This window comes from Parasteatoda tepidariorum, chromosome 6 (genome assembly GCF_043381705.1).
Source record: "Parasteatoda tepidariorum isolate YZ-2023 chromosome 6, CAS_Ptep_4.0, whole genome shotgun sequence".
In the NCBI taxonomy this organism is placed as follows: domain Eukaryota; kingdom Metazoa; phylum Arthropoda; class Arachnida; order Araneae; family Theridiidae; genus Parasteatoda; species Parasteatoda tepidariorum.
In genome coordinates, this window is record NC_092209.1 from 19,285,226 (window position 1) to 19,305,136 (window position 19,911).

Consider the following 19,911-nt stretch of genomic DNA (forward strand, 5'->3'; position numbering starts at 1 on the left):
AAGCCAGAATTTATTTCGACACAATTGAGGTACCCGGTCACACCCCACTCTCACCTTTAGCATAAGAGATTTTAACTTTTATATGAAAACCAGAATTTATTTCGACCTAAAAACTAGAAAAACCTAAAACCCAGAATTTATTTCGACACAATTGAGGTACCCGGTCTCACCTCACTCTCACCTGTAGCATAAGAGATTTCAACTTTTATATAATCACATTTTGTAGAACTTTATATAAAATAACGTATCTGAATTTCTAGAATATATTTAAACTTTTATATAATCAAGTTCTGTAACGTCTCTTTTTATTTGATAGTTATACAAGTGGTGTTCCTGTTATTGGAAATTTGACATTAGTCGCTTCGATTGAATCCCTAAAATCCACCAGTAAGAGAGTTGCTTCAATTCAACAGTATTGGAGACGTGTAAGTATCATCACCAAAATGTTTGATCGAAATGTATCGCATTCATGCAAAATTATCACAGAGAATACTGAAAAAAACTTTTACACTAACATAATAATTCAGTAATTACAGCAAAATGAGATGTATTTTTTATAATTCTTATAAAACAATTCTTATAAAACCCTTATATAACGGTATTTTTCATAAAAATAATTTTATCTCTATATTTATTCATAAAAAAAATTTTTATTTATATATTTTTTTATTAGTTCGAAGGTAAAACAGATTTCAAGTTTGACATGAGAGAATTTTCTGAGCTTGAACCACAACTGGATAAATCGAAGATCGTCGTCACCGCCCACGTTGGAGAGAGGTACTTGGATCTGATTGAAAAAGGTTTTGCAGAAGCCATCGTTTTCAGCTCTCGGATCAAAATTGACTTCCTGGGTGATGATCCGCAGATCTTTAAACCTGGAATGCCTTACAAAGTCTTTGTAAGTAATCGATTACTATTATGCTCTAAAAATATACAACATTCTTTAAAATTAATTTCTTTAACGATGACTTTAGAATGGATTTAAGTTTCTGATTCCATTATGATATAATATTACAATCCTGCTCCTTATTCCCTTTCAGAAAAATATTATTTACTTCGTCTAAAACGGGGTATTTTTATGTTTGCTCTTAATGATGGAGTTTTAATTATTTTCCGACATAGCGTGATAGGAAAACTGTTTTCATTTGCTTGTATTTGTTTGAACGATAACTTTAGAATAGATTCAAGATTTTGAATCTATTATGATATGTAGCAGTCTTTCTTCTCATTCCCATACAGAAAAAAAACAATTTACTTCTTCTTAAAAGGGGAATTTTTATGTTCGTCTTAATCGTTTGTTAATTGTTTTCCAAGATAAAGTGATAGGAAAACTGTTTTCCTTCGTCTTAAGTGAGAATTCGTGTTAAGCGTATACGTTTTAACGAGGCTTTACTGGATTGAAATATCTCAACCGGCATTTTTATGAAAGTAGAAACTATTTTTTTCCTTATTAGTACGAAATGTATAGTAAATTTTTCACGTAACACTTTTATAATTTTGCGTTCATAATATGATTTAACCGTATTGGCTTATAAAAATAGCTAATTTTTATTACTTCTGCTTTAAAGAACAATAAAATCAGAATTTATTATTCTAATTCCGAATTTATTTGAGATAAAATTTGCACTGTACATTTAATGTTCCCGCCAAGCAAATAAATAAAAAGTTAAGTTTGATAAAACATTTTTTATATTGAAATTTTAGTGTTATAAAATGAAATGATGCTCTTTTATGTTCCGAATATATAACTTGGCAAACATTACTTTCTTACAAATAAGCAGTTACTCGAGGAATCGCGGCTGAAAATAACAACTTACTGATAATTAGTGAAACAATTTGTTTTTGTTTCTCAAATTAACCAATTGGGGGTTGTTGCAACTTGAGAAAAATTGAAGTGATTATATGTAATCTTGGATTTAAATCCGATTTAATTGGATACCTGTAAGCGACGTTACGCATGTGTGTAGAACCTGATTTGCTTCTAAACCGACAAATGCCAAGATATGCCTATGCTGACGCCACTTGTAGATATCCAATTGAAACAATTTATTATTATTGAACAAATGCTAGCCATTGCCTATTAGGTCATTAGGTTTCTAGCTCTCCAGTACTTCTTAATAATACAGTCAAAGTCTTTTAGGGCAGAGCACGTGTCCAAATGCGCAGCAGTCATGACTTGTCCGGAGTTACGTAAAAGACAATCTGATGAAGTAATCAGTTAGAGGCGAAATAAATGAGAACGTAGACAATCATGTCCGGTTAAAAGTATAAACATGTCTACCGCAGAAGCACGGGGTGAATCCGGAACACTGCGAGTTCCGCAGAGCACCTTCCAGGACTTATCTGTAGCAGCGTGAGAGGCCAAACAATGGAATGATTGTTTGAAGATTCTTTTTATTTCAAGTTTAGCGGAATGGAAGGACAGATCTCTACACGATCTCTGAAGAATGTAAGTTCCTTTTTTGGCCAAAAAGTCAGCCATTTCGTTTCCTCGAAGACCACAATGGGATGGGACCCATTGAAATGCAACACTTCACTCAATCCTCTTCAGGAGTTCTCTACAGCTTAAAACAAGGGANTTTAATTACAACTTACGTTTTTCGTTCGTTTTGTTTCAAAGGTCGCCGCCTATTATCAAGATGGTTCAGGTATTCCCCCTGAACGCCTCATGAAACAACGAATGCAAATAACTCCTATCATCGAATTCTATAATGGAGGATCTCGTCGTCTGAGTACCCGATTTGAAAAAATGTCCACTCTTCATCCGGGAGTTTGGGAAGTTGGAATTGATTTAGAAAATGAATTTATTTCCAAAGAAGATATGAAAAATATAAAGTTGATGGTTTTAGAGGTATTTATTTGTTTATCATAGCATTTATTTCATTATATACCTTTCTCATTTTCTGCTTCCCTCCCCCTAAATTATGCATATCAAATTATTGTATGTTAATGTCGGAAAATATATATTTCTAAAAAAGTTTTCTCTATTGCTTTCTTACTTATATCTTTCTCAATTTATGCTTTCCCCCCCCCAAATTATGCATATCAGATTATTGTATATTAATGTAGGAAAATACATAGTTCTAAAAAAGTTTTCTCGATTCCTTTCTCACTTATACCTTTCTCATTTTCTGCTTTTTTCCCCTGAATTATGCATATCTAATTATTGTATATTAATGTAGAAAAATATATAGCTCTAAAAGAGTTTTCTCTATTTTTTAAAGAAGATTTTTTTATGCGCTAAAAATTTTTTAAAAAAATGTTTCAAAATGACTTTGCAGAAATGATCATAAAAAGCTAAATTAATTTTTTTTTTAAATTACTCATACCATTTCATGAGTCACATTAGTATTCGTATTTTCAAGATAAGATTTCCCCTTACTACAATGTGACGCAAAATTCATGGATACCCCTTTTGTATTTGGATAAAGAAGTCTAGAGAATCACTATTAAGGAGTGCGGGACTAAAGCAACATTACATGCTTAACTGACAGTCAAAAGAAAAGATAGTCAGGTCTTGGAAATTACTTGGATGTTATGGAATTTTAAGCATCTTTTATAAACATATGGTCAATCGCAAGGGCAAATTTTGCTCTATTTTCTTTGTTTTAAAAGATTAACGTCTTATTTATGTTATATTAACTTAAAAATAATATATTATTCACTTTTATAGATCATTAACATTTAACTTTCTTTTTCGAAATTGGATTTATATAAACATTAGTTATTTAATAAGTATTCAAAAAATATATACAGCAGGGATATTGGAACAACTTATATTTAATTTAGATTAACAGAATTGACAGTAATATAAATACATTTGCAAAATATACAGCATGGAGTTATAATCGTTTTCCGATGTAACGTGATAGGAAAACTGTGTTTTTTTTCGTCTTGAAATTCGTGTGAAAATTCGTGTTAAGCGTATTCGTTTTAATAAGGCGATAAGTAATAGATTATTATTATTTCTATAAAATACACAACATTCTCCAAAATTATTTGCTTATATTTTGTTCGAACGATATCTTTAGAATAGATAGCTTTAGAATAGACACATTTGCAATAGATAGTTTTGTTGTGTTTGAAATGATAAGGATTTGTCAATGTTAAATTAATTGCAGAAACAATTTTTTATAAAGATAAGTGAAAATTCGAGTTAATGTAAAAGACGTCTCACGTCTTAAGAGAAAATTCGAGTTCGACGTATTCGTTTTAATAAGGCGATAAGTAATCGATTATTATTATTTCTGAAATTACACAACATTCTTCGAAATTATTTGCTTGTATTTTGTTTGAACGATATCTTTAAAGTAGGTAACTTTAGAATTGATAGCTTTAGAACAGATAACTTTAGAATAGATAGCTCAAGAATAGACACCTTTGGAATAGATAGTTTTGTTGTGTTTGAAATGATAGGCATTTGTTAATATTAAATTAATTGCGGAAATAATTTTTTATAGGGATATTTCTTCGATGATCTTACGGGAGAGCAAGCAAAAGCTCATTTGAAAGTGTATGCATCGTATTCTGTTAGTAATAGACATCTTCGCATATCCACAAGTACTCGTCAACCAAAGGTAACCAGTTTTAAAGATTTTATCAGATTATGTTTTTTTAATGCCATGTATCTCATGAATTTTTAACTTTTTTTTTCTTTTAGGTGGGAGAATACATCATTTTTCACGTTCGTGCAAATTATTTCGTTGAATCCTTTTCTTATGTTGTAAGTATTAGAGTCAATACTTTTTAATTTATAAGATTCTATTGTAATATTTTAAACATTTATATTGTTTGGAATAACTTTTTTTGAAATTTAATGTTGTTTGTAATTAAGGGTATAGACAAAATATACTTGGAAAATCAGTTTATTAATTTGGAAGTGTTTAAAATCGTGTGATTTTTCATACATATCAATGAAGCTTAAAGAATTTTGAGGTTTGAGGGGCCGTCAATAAATTACAAACGGAAAAAAAATTTGAACACTCTATGCTAAAAAATGTAGCAATAAAGTTTTAATTTATTACTAGTATTTTGATAATTATATGCAATAATTGCACAAAATTTCGTAAACTTAGCTTAAATATTTACAGAGATATGGACATTTTTATAAAAAAAAATGAATTTCCTTGTCTTACGTTATTTTGCTATAACTTTGAAAATATTAAATAAAAATTTTGGAACAATTTAAAATTGATCTCAAAATTATTGCTTTGAAATTTGAGAAAAATTCGTTGAAAACTACGCATGATATGAGTAGTTAACGTAGTCTTTATACTGCGTATGAGCGGGAAAAAATGTAAGAGCTTTTTTTCTTAATTTTGCAGGGAATCGTATTTGGCAGCTAATTAACAAAGTTGGATTTGAATGTGTCAGAAATTTAAAATGTTTTGAGCAATTTTATAAGTAGTTTTCTTACTTTTTAAAAGAAAGCTCTTAATTATAAGGCTTTTTCCACAAAAATTATTTCATATTATTAAACGATATTTATTAACGAATGATAACACCCTTCTAATGATGGTATGTACAACAACAATAACATATAATTGTTTTTTATGAATTGATGTACATGAAAATAATTTATTTAAAAAAAAACATTTGTATAATTTTCATCTAGGTTGTATCGAAGGGAATCATTCTTTCAGCTGGCCAAGAAACGATGACATCGAGCATAAAAACATTCGCCATTTCTCTCTCTCCTCAGATGGCACCCACGTCGACTGTCGTCATTTACAGTGTCGCCAGAGAAGGGGAAGTTATTCTAGACAGTCTCACATTCCCTGTTGACGGAATAAAAAGAAATAATGTAAATATCGTTTTAATGCAGCTTTCGTTCTTGAATACTTTTTTTAGTTTTTGAATAATTAATAAAATTGATTTATAATGTTGCCGTGAATGACCGAAATCAAGAGAATGTCGACTTTCACTGGTGAATGTCAACAATCATATAGTCGCTTTGGTGAATGTCTGAAATATTCGCTATATCCAAATTGATATTATCATACTTATTCGATATTTTAATATACGCTGAGAATAGATTAGGAGAAACATCAGTGGCCAGAGCACCGGTTAAATGCATACTGGACAGTGGCACTTGACCTTAAAATGACATTGATGTAGGGCATACCGGGCTGTGATATAGTGCGGCTTTCAGGAGAACTCCTCCAGACGCCCGTCTCGCGTCGTGGCGGGTACTATGGCAACGAGGAAAGGTCACTTCGAATAGGGGTGTGAGGTGAATAGTTTTGTCTTAATATTAGGGTAGGTCGTGGTGAGTAAACCAATCGACACCTACTTTCCTACATTTCACCCCCATTAGAAATGTGCTCTCGCTTGTCACCATAGCGGCAGACAGCCCCAGACTTTTAGTCTGGAGGAGTTCTCCTCAAAGCCGCATTATACTTACAGGGGTCTGTTGGGAAGAAATTTGGGTCCGTTAACGGACCTTTCACAAAATATCTTTTCATAAAAACGGACCCTTCACGAAATATTTTAACTTAATGACGGACCCTTCTCGAAATAATTTATATTTTAATCGGACCCTTCACAAATTTGTTTATCTTCATTATTGTTTTGTTAATCGAATAAACCCTCGGCAGACGCTTCTTCCTTTATTCGTCGGAAATTAATATTCTTCGTTCTGCAGTATAGGGTTCATACCAAATATTTATATGTTGCATCGCTAATTTAGTAGCTGCAACTGCTGTTTATTTTCTAAAATTAAATTTTCTTAATTATAATTTTACTCGTACAGTGTTGAGCATAATCTTGTATGTCTTTACAATTTAAAAACTCCTTGAGAAAGTTTTTTTGCAATAACGGACCCTATTTACACAAATTCACAAAAGCGGACCCTGGTTGAAAGAATGTGACTTAACGTTTATTTTATATTCACAAATTGCGAGTCATTTTTTCACAATTTTACAAAAAACCTTTCACAAAATGTCTGGACAGACCCCTGACTTAACTAGACCTAGTATATATTTCGGACATTTACCAAAGAGACTATATGATTGTCAACATCCACCGGTAGAAGTCAGCAACCATCAATTTCGGTCATTCTCAGTAACATATACAATTAATATTATACAGATTTTACACAATTATCTTATCATTTTTTATTTTTTTCAGTTTACTGTGACACTGAATAATCTAAAAGATAAGTCTTTGGATACCGTAGAAGTGGTTGTGTTTGGTAGACCTTCGTCCTACGTTGGTCTGGCTGCAATCGACAAAGCTCTTTATGATATGAAAGGAGGAAACGAATTCAGCCATGTTGAGGTAAGACGTGAATTTCACAACGCATATTTCTATCTCATTATTGAACTTAAGAGGCCTCTACCCTCGTCATCTTGAATTTTAGGTTTAAGTTTTTAATTGGTATTTTTTTATAAATATATTTTTCAGTATTTAAACTTTAAATAATACAGTATTAAGCGCTTTGGTGGCGCTGTCAGTTAACGCTGTTTTTCGAAGCTCTGTCGCCAAGGAAAATGAAAAAAAGCCGAAGTTTAAGCGCCTTACACTTGAAGCAATGCGATGACTCTAAACTATATATGTAATCTTGCCGTGAATAATTATCTGGGATTTAGAACAGACAAATAACTTAAGTATTTTAAAAGTCATTATTATTTTTTTAAAAAACAAATTGCCAATTTGGAGACGTTTTTCTAACTAGATGAAAATTATCAAAATCACTGCCTAATTCTCAGTTTTTGCAAATTTTTATGACCCAAATAATGCTGCACTGGAGTAAGTTTTTAAATGTTAAAAAAATTAGACCACAAATGCTTTTCATTTTCACAAAGCTGTTGCTTTTCTCCATATTGAAGTTTTGCGCCATTTTCAAAATACGCGTTGGCAGCTGTGGCTTTAGATAGGCTAAGCTTGACCAAGCAGTCATGAGCAACAGTTACAAACTCACAGCAGTTATAAAAATTGCATATCGCAATGGATGTATGAATGGGTCCACCCTATAAGTTGGTGTGACGCATGGGTGTGGCAGAAGTCAAATTCTTGACCATAGATGGCGCCACTGGAAAATAAGAACAATCGCACCCATTGCCTTAAATGGCCCACGACAACAACAAGTACTTGGTCATGATTGGGTAAAGATGATATAGTATTATTAAAGCGACGATAACTTTCAAAAAAGGCCAGGAAATAAAGGGATCACTTCATTAAATTAGAATAAATAAATCTTGATAAATTTTAGATCTTCTATGAATTTTTCCTCAAAACTTTAAAACAATAAAGTAATTCGATTTGTGGGTTTGAGTAAGTCATTTAAAACTACACGTTTCTCAGTTTTTAGATTTTTTTTTTAGAATCTGATCTTATTACAGTTTAAATTGATGAAAACCGATTTGGATGACACTAAAAAAATTTTTAATTGAATAAAAAACAAAGATACTTATCAAAAATCTAAAAACAGGCAACTGTTCAACTGCCTATCAAATACATTGGCACAATTTTACCAGAAAAATAAATCGAAAATCTAAAGTACCACACGCTTTTTATCTGAAATTGTGATTGGATGGTGGCCTTGTATTCGACATGTATCGAAAGATACTGCCAAATGGAATAAATGTTTGTCATCAGTTTATTTTTTAAAATTAAATAAAAAGGATTGAGACCATATTTAGAATTTTCCCCCACTTCTTCCTTTTATTTAGTACTGAAACTTCCTTTCATTAAGTACTGAATTCTGTACTGATATTTACTGATAATTATTTGATTTTTTAAATAATGGAAATGTAAAGTAATTTAACCGATAACTTGTATTCTATTTAAAGGTTCTAAGGAAAATGAGTCTTTTTGACGAAGGGTTTAATAGTACCCTTACACATGTATGGTTATCTAAAGAGGGAAATTTGGATAGCGTTGTTCATTACCCAGCCTCTTCCTATGGGATAGACGCATATTCAACTCTACAGGTAATTCAATTTTCAATATATTTTCTTAAATTTTATTTTGTAATGCTGAATATCGAGTATGAAGTCCAATTTCGCTTAAAAGTATGCTAATAAATGCAACACAAGGTGTAAGTTACATATCTTAAAATGTTAGAGAGCAGATCGCTATCTCGAAAAAGATATCTGATTTGATTTAAACTGTACCAAATGCAAATTTTATTCAGGAAGAAGCCAAAACATTACAATTGAAATAATTTCATCGGTCTCAAATAAATAAAGTGTAGGTAAAACCTAAATGACTGCTTAATATCGTATTTATTGACTAAAACTCTTCTTATTTAACTTTCACTTTCGTAACTTGTATTTTTAACAACAACAACTAAAAACCTTTCAAAATATTTTTTTTAGATTATTTAGACAAAAAATCTGAAAGAGGAAGAAAAAAAATTTCATCAAACTCAAGTACGAGCTGTAGAAAAACTTCGAAGTCACTTTTCAATCAACCGAGCAAATATTTATAATTTTTAAAACGTATTTTTATACGAGGCGCTTGATTTCAACATGTTCTCAATGTACTTCTTTCGAAACTAAAGCACCAACTTTCATGCGGCTTTTACCAATTTTAAATTGGTCAATGAGAGCTGGTATGGTCTTGACAGGAAGCCATCTTTAACGATCAACTAATATTAAAAATTGTTGTGTTGAGAATTGTAAAAAACACAACTGAGATTTGAAACTTATTCTGTCTCCCAATATAATCTTGCCTTTAAATAAGTTTTAACATAAAAGTTTGAGAACAGTGTTGATCTAGTTTAACGACTGGATAAATAAAAAAAAAAAAAGGAGTGCAAAAAAAATTTTAAATATCCCCAATATAAAAGGGTTACCTTAGTCGGTTCATTGGTGGGTGATCAAAGTTTGAAGCTCCGTGGTGGATAGTCTAGTCCAGAGGTCGCCAAAGTGGTCTATATAGACCCCCAGGGGTCTATTTTAAATTAGCGGGGGTCGATCTGAGCCAGGGGGTCGATCCAAAGCGGAAGGGTCGATTTGTCGAAGGATTATCAGTATTTTTCAGATATGTGACAATTAGAAATAAAAGAAGAAGACTTGGAAATATATACAGGTNCTGTTCCTGAGATTCCCACACGGTGGAAGCTTGCAAATTGATAAAAGTTTTTAAATAGTTTCCCTCTCCTTGTGACGTGGATGAGGATTAATTTCCTCAAAAAGACCTCCCGAAGGCGAGTTACCGTTAGTTTATTTAAGCTACCTTGTCTTCTGGGTAGGGTTGAAAGCTAAGAGAATACATAATAGAACAATAATAGCTGCAAACCCGATATTTGTTAGCTGTTCGACGGCAGCATTAAGATAAAAAGAAAGTTCATTTCATCCGAAAAATTCTTCATGATTTGATTTGGAATTGGCTCAGAAAATACCTAGCCTTGTGAGCATGTTCAAAATGTTCAATACTATGAAATTTGATTGGAAGAAAAATAATTAGGGTAAGAGGTTGCCAGATTCAATCCTCTTGCTTGCAGATTACGGTAGAGGGTTCCGTTTTCTTCTTCTTCTTGCAATGTGGGTCCAATCGTTCAAAATTTGTTTCATTTTATTACATAGGTTTATTGCATACTTTAACAAAAACAAATTTTTTCCTGGTAGCTTTAGTATAATCTTTGTTTTCTGAACGCTCTAAAATGCTACTGCTCATACAAATACTGTAAATCAATTATGAAAATTTTGGTGGTAAAAGAATAATAAAAATTGTGAAAGAAATCTGATTTGTTTTTTAAAAATAACAGATAGTAATTTTAGTTAAAATTCCATCAAATATTTTGATACTGGTCTTTTAACGTTGATTGTAAACGTGTAACAAAAAAAAATCAGTTCATGTTTTTAAATAATAGCGTCTTATTGCTTATAAATTAATTATCATTCTTTTTTTACAGTATGCTGGTCTTGTTGTTTTTACCGATGCAAATGTTACCAGAAGATATGGTAATTTTTAATTTTTTTACTATAATCTGTATTCTTATTATTGAAAACTCGCATTTAAACATTTAATTCAATTTGTCCTAATTGTTTAGATTATTGTAACGAATCTCTTGGCTATCTAACGTGCCTGGATGGTTCGTGCTACAGGTATGATAAAAATTGTGATGGATTCAAAGATTGTCCTGACAACACAGATGAGAGCGGATGTAAGTTTAATGTTAACGTTACTATATTGCAACTTGTGAGATGTATTTCATTCATTCTCTAATAGTTAATTGTTAATCTCAGGTCCAGAAAAAGATGAGTTGAGACTTAAGGACTTTAAAATGAATAGAATCAATCGCATACAAAGGCTGTACGACAATGCTTGGTTGTGGCATGATTTCAACATTGGGTAAATGCAATTTTCTTTTTAATCGATTAACTTTTTTTATTGTACGTTTTTGAGGCAGTGAATGTATTTTATCCTTTCCTTACTTCTGGTGGTATATGAGAATATTTTGATTTTCAGTACTATATGAGAATATTGTGATTTCTAAATATTTTGATTTCTGCTACAATATAAGAATATAATGATTCATAAATATTTTGATTTCTGGTACTACATGAAAATATTTTGATTTATAAATATTTTGATTTTTGGTACTATATGAGATTAGTTGTCCTCAATAAATTATGTTTTTTTTTTTTGCATTTTATTCTTCATTAATTAGAAATATATTAGTGAGGTGTTATGTACGCAATCCGAGATGTTGTTAAACATACAAAAAGACTTTTTACCGTGTCATTCAATATTTATCGAGTGTATTCAAGAAATGTCAAAAAAAAATAAACTGCCGAAAAAACCAGTTTAAGATTTAACTATAATTTTAGTATCGTAAACCGTAATACCGTGTAAATTTACTGTAAGCTACAAGGTATTTAAATGAACTGTATTTTCTTTCGAGTTGAATTGTTGGTTTTAACGCTTTCAGATTGCTCCACACATTTAACGCTTTCCGATAGCTCCACACACTTAACACTTTCAGGTAGCTCTACGCATTTTTACGTATGTTCTGCACAACGAAGTTGCAACAGAACAATCTCTGTGAATACGAAGCTTGCGAGCCATGATGGCTCAGGGGATAGAGCTTTTGTCTTCCTATAAAGTGAATGGAGTTCAAATCCCAGCGAAGGTTGGTTGATACGAATCCTGCACCCGGCTCGCACCGATCACATTGCTGACGTAGACGGATCATTGGTTAGATTCCCTTGCCGTCAAGCTAACCGTGGGATGTTTTCGTGGCTTACCTCTCTATATCACGCAAATGCGGGTTAGTTCCATCAAAAAGTCTTCCGCGAAGGCAAAATTTCTTCCAATATTTGATCAAGGAGCTCCCTTATCCTCTGGATTGGGTTCAAAATTACAAGGCCATGGAATTGAACATTAGTGGTCGTAAACCCAAAATTTAGTCTGCTGTTCGACGATGGTTACAAAATAAAATAAAATACAAAGCTTGCATACAACATTCAGAATGTTACGTAAAATTGCTACATTTCTGTATTATTATAAATTCAAGTTTAAGAAGGATTAAATAACACAATAAAATGTCTTAATTTGTAGCAACTTTTATCAATATTATAGTTCAACGCCATAGAAAATATCCCATGATATACATAATAGTCTGATGTATACGTTGCAGAAGTTGCCACATTTAAAATACATAAACATATTTATGAACGTTATTGTTTCATAAAACATTGTATCTTATCTCTTATATTTTGATCCTTACAAATATTTTTTTAATTTAAATTTTACCACCTTTATTTTTTGTTATTAAAAAGATATTATTTGATGTTTAAAGGTGAGTTCTAGGTAGTTAATATCATATAAACATTTCATTATATCATATACATCATATCATATTTAATATCATATACATTTTTTACTGATAACATTTTTTAATTCTTTTCAAAAATTGTTAAATGATGACAAGGATTTGAGCATTCAATGAAAAATATGTCAAAAAAGTGCTAAATACTAATATTAATTATAGGCTGAGTAATTATTTTGAATGGTATTAATTGAAAAGTATGTGAAGTTGAATGAATTTTTTTCCAGGCCTTTAGGATATTACATTTTCAATGTACCTGTTCCTGAGATTCCCACACGATGGATGGTCAGTGCCTTTGGCATGAATAACGTTGATGGTTTCGGAATTCAAGACAAAGCTATTGAAGTATGTTCTTTCAAAATAGGTTTGCATTTTCGCATAAGATACCCTGTTCTGCAATCACCGTTCTTAATAAATATTTTTCGAATCCATTTCAAAAATTAAAACCTTTGTATTATTTGTCACAAATTATCAGTTAAATGAAAAATATAGAAAATTAAAGCTTTATCGTAATTTGACAAATGATTATCGAGATCAATGTGCACAAAGGAAGTAGTAAAAGTCCTAAAATAATGAATTTGGTCATCAAAGGAAACAGAAAAAAAACTTTCACTAACAGATAATGAAAAAATAATTTAATTAAAAAAAAATTGTGATCCCGAAACGCGATTGCAGGTTACGCATGGGCAAAATGGTTGTTGTCTAATTTTTTCTTACCCTCTTTATTTATGATTTTCGCCTGATTTAGTATTGCAAACTATCCAGTTTGAATTGTAGGTTAGAATTTCTGATTCCTAATTAAAGCTATAAAAACAAAAATATTGTTCAAATGAGGAAATTCTCTTTTATTTTATTCACAACTCAAGAAGTATTTACGGGATCTTTCTGGTCCCATATCTCAAAAATAAACTCACCAACTTAATGAATAACAAAATTTAAAGTGAGGAAAAGAATTATAAAAGAGAATTATCAAACAACAGCGGTCGCCATAGCAACGCATGCAATCACGACGCTTGCGCACTGTTTACTAATTACTCTTGAACACAGTTGAAAAGTCCAATGACGACCAAATAAGATACGCACGTCATCGAACCCAAAACAACACCCATTTTGCCAATGGGTAATACCTTTCAATTTCACTGATACAGATAAATATTTTTAATTCCACCTTGCTCTAATATTACATAGATAGTTTTCTTTTTTTATATCTCAGCTATTAATCTGCAGCCTCTATTATGAAAGTTTATTTGAAATAATGTTTGAAAAAGATTCAAAAATATATAATAAGGGTGGTGATTATGGATCAGCCTATGCTTTTGCTAACGCTTTTGGTCTTTTCTTTCTCAGTTTTCAAGTGTAAAGCCATTCTATATGAATGTTGAAATGCCTACAAAGAGTATGCAAGGTGAACAAATAGGCATTCGAATAAGTGTCTTCAACTACATGCTTTATGAAATCGAGGTAATTAATAAGTTTTTATTCTATTACTACAATATTTTCGAATTTTTTGTTATTAGTTCTATTATTTCCAATGATATTTCAAACATCGCATTATCCGATTCTGACTTTAATTCATAATTAATTAATAATCTGACTTATAATTGCAGGCTTTAATCGTGGTCGCGAACTCCCCTGATTACAAATTTGTTCACGTCGAATCTTTTGGAAGAGTGGATTCTTATGCTCCAAGGACAACTTCTGGAGAACAGCAGCATTTAGTTTGGGTTGGTTTTGAGTTTTTCTTTCTTTCTTTTGTGCATTATATATTTTTAGAACAATTTATTATAAAATTTCTCTCTTATATTTGTGCACCTTATCATTTATTTAATATTTTACTATTAATTGCAGCATGTTTAAAAATTTTCTTTATTCATTTTAGTATGAAACTTTTCAGTTTTGATTTGATCTTACACAATTGTTTCATTACTAGGTGACTAAAAACAGGATATAGCTAATAGCAGGATGTTTATTTTTGACACAAACGACACAGAGTAAAATACATTCGAGCTCCCAAAAACAATAATAGCATATTTTTTTAGATATACGTATTTGAGACACAATACCGTCAGTTTAACCTTCATGGGAATTTTTCGTGGTTTCCCTATCTAGTCAACCGAAGCACTCATAATTTTTCCTCAAAAATATTAGGCTTTCTTGAAAACGAACGCGAAAAGTATTCTTAACTTATAAGAAACTTCTTCAAAATTGCAAGAGTTCAATAAAGAAGATTCTAACCAGAAATCTGTTTTTGTTGTTTCGAATACCACTTGCCAAATACCATCAAGCCTGCCTAGTGAAACCAAGTTAATTTAAGGCAGAGAGGGCAATTCTTGTTTTTCAGTGGCGCCATCTATGACCAAGAATACGATTTCAGCCACACACGTTACAGCCCGTTTTAAAGGGCGTACGCAGATGGTAATTTTGACCTGGACTAGAGAACGATCAATCTCCAATTTAGTACCCCCAGAGATATTGATTATGTAAACTTGAATGTATTTTGAACCCGTCAGATGTAGCGTGCGCCAGTCTCCATTTAATACACTGGAAGTCTTCGGACGGTGGGGATCGAACTCATGACCTCTTGGACATGGGCCCAGCGCCCTACCAAGCAAGCTCTCCCGATTTAAATAAAAGGATGAAGAAGTCTATTTCAACAGACTTACAGAAATCTACTTATGTAGATAGGTTTTACATGAAATACAATAGCCAACTGAAGGATTTTTGATATCATTATTTTATTTTAATAATATAATTCTTATTTTTATGTGTTTTTTGTACAATATTGACAGTGCACGAATCATTAGTGGTAAGATAAGGAAATGTTGCAATAAGCAATTGAAGAACAAATGTTTCTTAAATTATGTGAATAAAAACTGCATATAAAAAATTGAACAAATGCATTCTTTGAATTATGTTAAGACATTTTTTCTTCTTCTTAGAGTAATTGGTAAAACAAAAATGACTTTTATCTATATTAACAAAAACTGCTTAATATAAAAGGTTTACTGCAATCCCCCTCTTAGTACATCTTTTTGAAATCCCTGTCAAAATCTAGACTGAAAAATACATACATTGCTGATTCCAAAATTATTAAAACTGTGGATATTAAAGAAAACGTTATCAAAGATTTGCAAATTATTGACAAGGAAGTCGCGATTGAAATCATCAAAACTTGTTTGATTGCCGGTTGACTATTAAAAAGATGTTAAAGAAGATCATCGCAAGGTATGTGCGCTCCTTGAATGTTATGGTTTTCGACCTTAATTGAAATGTTTCATGAAAAATCATGAGTTTCAGTGATAAATGCTAAAAAAAATCATGGAAACATCAGTTGGATTTTTAGTATTGAAGCCTTTTATCCTGTCACGCAAATAGAAAATCCCATATTGCGATTTGTCATCACATGATATAGTACAAATCATGCATCGTGATACATATTCATGCTGTTTTAAAAGCAGTCATCACGATCCGCATTTGCGTGATTTAAAAAAATCGCACATTGTGATCCATATTCGTGTGATTTAAAAAATCACACATTGCAGTTTGTATTCACGGGATTTAAGAAGCACAGATTGTGATTAGTGTTTGTGAGAATTAACATTTTTTTATATATTTAAAGTAATTTGATAATACATGTAATAATGTTGAAACTTTTGTTTCTTTGAAATTAAATTGACCTTTTGAATATAGCATATTTGAATTTGCCGGATTAAAAGATTTTAGCATCGCAAATGTTCTTTAAAGGCATCATTAAATATTCTTAAATCTATATTCCAATAATTGCTGCGCATTTCATTATTCCGTTCTTTTTCATTGCTTTTGTTTAAATTGGCAAAGCATTGCTCAGATAAAAAAAATATTATTTTTTAAAAAAAAGTCACACTCGTTTGGACATTTTTTTTACTAGATAGAATAATGTATTATCCTGTGTAATTTGTGGATAGTTATTGGTAGAATTCATGAAAAATTATGGAAAGTCGTGGATTTAAAAGCTCTAGATTTAGCAGATACCCTACAATGAGCATCCCCCCCCCCCACACACCCAATTTCTTTCAGCAATTAAACTGATTTTGATGTTTTTTTTATCTCTCCTTCCTCAATTCCAAAACGTCAGCACTTCATAACGTTTTTTTTGTTGTTATTTTTTCCTATTTTGGATATTAATTGAACCCTAAAGTTATCATGTTTTTATTTACTCCATATTTGGCAAGGTTTTCAAAATGCAATGATTATGTTTATATATCGTTTACTATCTTCAATATAAAAGACGTTTATTACAAAACACCTATATATTGGCAAAGTAAAATTTTGATTTTATTTATTATTATTCTTTTTAACAGATCAAGCCCGGAAAAGCAGTGGAAGTATATATGCCAATCGTACCCACCCGTTTAGGGGATATTGATGTAACCATCATGACAAAATCTCAAGTTGCCAAAGACATCATCACACGACGCATACACGTTGAGGTTTGTACGAGACTTTCGATTTATTAATTTATAATACTCCAAATCTATTATAAAAACTTTTGCTAAACAAAATAATTTTTATCTTCAGACTGTATGCTTAAAATCTCTGTATATTTTATGTTCTTCATTTACTATGAATAACTGTGATTTTTTTTTTTTTTTTTTTTTTTTTTTTTTTTTTTTTTTTTTTTTTTTTTTTTTNGCAATCACGACGCTTGCGCACTGTTTACTAATTACTCTTGAACACAGTTGAAAAGTCCAATGACGACCAAATAAGATGCGCACGCCATCAAACCCAAAATAACACCCATTTTGCCAATGGGTAATACCTTTCAGTTTCACTGATGCAGATAAACATTTTTAATTCCACCTTGCTCTAATATTACATAGATAGTTTTCTTTTTTTATATCTCAGCTATTAATCTGCAGCCTCTATTATAAAAGTTTATTTGAAATAATGTTTGAAAACGATTCAAAAATATATAATAAAGATGGTGATTACGGATCAATCTATACTTTTGCTAACGCTTTTGGGTCTTTTCTTTCTCAGTTTTCAAGTGTAAAACCATTCTACATGAATGTTGAGATGCCTACAAAGAGTATGCAAGGTGAACAAATAGGCATACGAATAAGCGTCTTTAACTACATGCTTTATGAAATCGAGGTAATTAATATGTTTTTATCCTATTACTACAATATTTTCGAATTTCAACTTTTTTGTTCTATTATTTCCGTGATATTTCAAACATTATACTATCATTACCTAATTCTGACTATGATTTTAATTTTTCTATAATTCTAGGCTTTAATAGTGGTCGCGAACTCCCCTGATTACAAATTTGTTCACGTCGAATCTTTTGGAAGAGTGGATTCTTATGCTCCAAGGACAACTTCTGGAGAACAGCAGCATCTAGTTTGGGTTGGTTTTGATTTTTTATATCTTCCTTATTTTAAACATTGTATTTTTTGGAAAAATTTATTACAAAATTTCTCTCTTATATTTATGCGCCTTATCATTTATTCAATATTTTACTATTAATTGTAGCTTCTTTCAAAATTTTCTCTATTCATTTTAGTAAAAAACTTTTCTTGATTTGATCATACAGAATTGTTTGCGAGGTGACTAAAAGCGGGGTAGAGCAAATGGCTTACTTTTGATACAAACAACCCAGAGTAAGAATGGCCGACTCCAGCTTTCAACCCTTCCACAATAATGATATATTTCCTTGAACTAGACATATTTGAGACTGTCAGTATAACCTTATAAGTAAAACCTTCGTGGATTTCTTATCCATCCAACGCAAATAGTCATAATTTTACCATAAAAATAGACTTCCTTAAAAACGTAAGTGTCCAGACATACTTTACTTTTGAAAAAAACTCTTCAAAATTGCAATAGTTCAAAAAGAAAGATTATAACCAGAAATATGATGTTGTTGTTTCTAATGGCACTTGCCAAATACCAGCAAGCCTGCTTGGTGTAAGTGAAACCAAGGGAATTTAAGGCAGAGGATGCGTTTGTTGTTTTTCAATGGTGCCATCTATAGCCAAGAATATGACTTCTACCACACACACAACATAGCTCTTTTTAAGGCAGACACATTCATTCATTAACAGATCGTAATTTTGACCTGAACTAGAGAGCGATCAATCTCCAATTCCCTCAGAGGTATTGATCCATTATGAGAACTTGGAGGACTTTGTGACTCAACAGATTTAATGCTCACCAGTTGCCATTCAATACACGGGGAGTCTTAATAAGTCGGTGGGTATCAAACTCATGACCTTTTGGACATGGACCCAACGCCCTACCAACCAGGCTCTCCCGGTTCAAATAAAAGGATAATGAAATGTATTTCAACAGATTTACAGAAATCTATTAACGTGGATAGGTTGTTCATGAAATGCAATAAACCAACAAAAGGATTTTTTATATCATTATTTTATTTTAATAATATCATTCTTATTTTTATGTGTTTTTTATACAATATTGACAATGCACAAATCATTATTGGTAAGATAAGGAAATGTTGCAAAAAGCAATTAAAGAATAAATGTTTCTTAAATTATGAAAAAATTGAACAAATACATTCTTTAAATTAAATTAAGAAATTTTTATTCTTCTTAGAAGAATTGGTAAAACAAAAATTACTTATATTGTCAAAAACTGCGTAATATAAAGGGTTTACTACAATTACCCTCTTAGTACATTTTTTTCAAATCCCTGTCAAAATCAAAGTGGAAAAATATATACATTGCTGATTCCAAAATTATTAAAACTAGGGAAATTAAAGAAGACGTTATCAAAGATTTGCAAATTATTGACAAGGAAGTCGTGATTGAAATCATCAAAACTTGTAAAAAATCGTACATTGTGATCCATACTCGTGCGATTTAAAAAAATCACACATTGCAGTTTGTATTCACGGGATTTAGAAAGCACTCATCGAGATCCGTATTCGCGCTGTTTAAAAATTACGCATCGTGATCAGTGTTAGAGGGAATTAATTTTTTTTTATATATATACTTAAACTTATTGGATAGAGAGTACATGGAATAATGCTGAAACTTTTCCTTCTTTGAAATTAAATTAACATAAGATTCCCTAGAATTGACCTTTTGAAAATAGCATATTTGAGTTTGCCGGATTAAAAGATCTTA

The 19,911-nt window shown here is 31.1% G+C and overlaps 1 protein-coding gene across 3 annotated transcripts in view; it reads left to right on the forward strand.

The window, feature by feature from the left end:
- The window catches only part of LOC107449648 (macroglobulin complement-related), a 122,029-nt gene that overhangs the window by 82,414 nt on the left and 19,704 nt on the right, over window positions 1-19,911 (forward strand). For 2 of the 3 annotated variants that reach the window (XM_071182069.1, XM_071182067.1), the window contains exons 10-23: window positions 317-425; window positions 674-898; window positions 2,621-2,851; window positions 4,461-4,577; window positions 4,661-4,723; window positions 5,615-5,803; window positions 7,129-7,278; window positions 8,793-8,933; window positions 10,862-10,910; window positions 11,000-11,113; window positions 11,196-11,301; window positions 13,009-13,126; window positions 17,801-17,914; window positions 18,053-18,169. In XM_071182069.1, the coding sequence (XP_071038170.1) occupies window positions 317-425; window positions 674-898; window positions 2,621-2,851; window positions 4,461-4,577; window positions 4,661-4,723; window positions 5,615-5,803; window positions 7,129-7,278; window positions 8,793-8,933; window positions 10,862-10,910; window positions 11,000-11,113; window positions 11,196-11,301; window positions 13,009-13,126; window positions 17,801-17,914; window positions 18,053-18,169 (1,843 nt within the window). Of the gene's footprint in view, window positions 1-316; window positions 426-673; window positions 899-2,620; window positions 2,852-4,460; window positions 4,578-4,660; window positions 4,724-5,614; window positions 5,804-7,128; window positions 7,279-8,792; window positions 8,934-10,861; window positions 10,911-10,999; window positions 11,114-11,195; window positions 11,302-13,008; window positions 13,127-14,128; window positions 14,243-17,800; window positions 17,915-18,052; window positions 18,170-19,911 lie in introns of all 3 variants that reach the window. The other variant, XM_071182068.1, reaches the window with a different exon arrangement.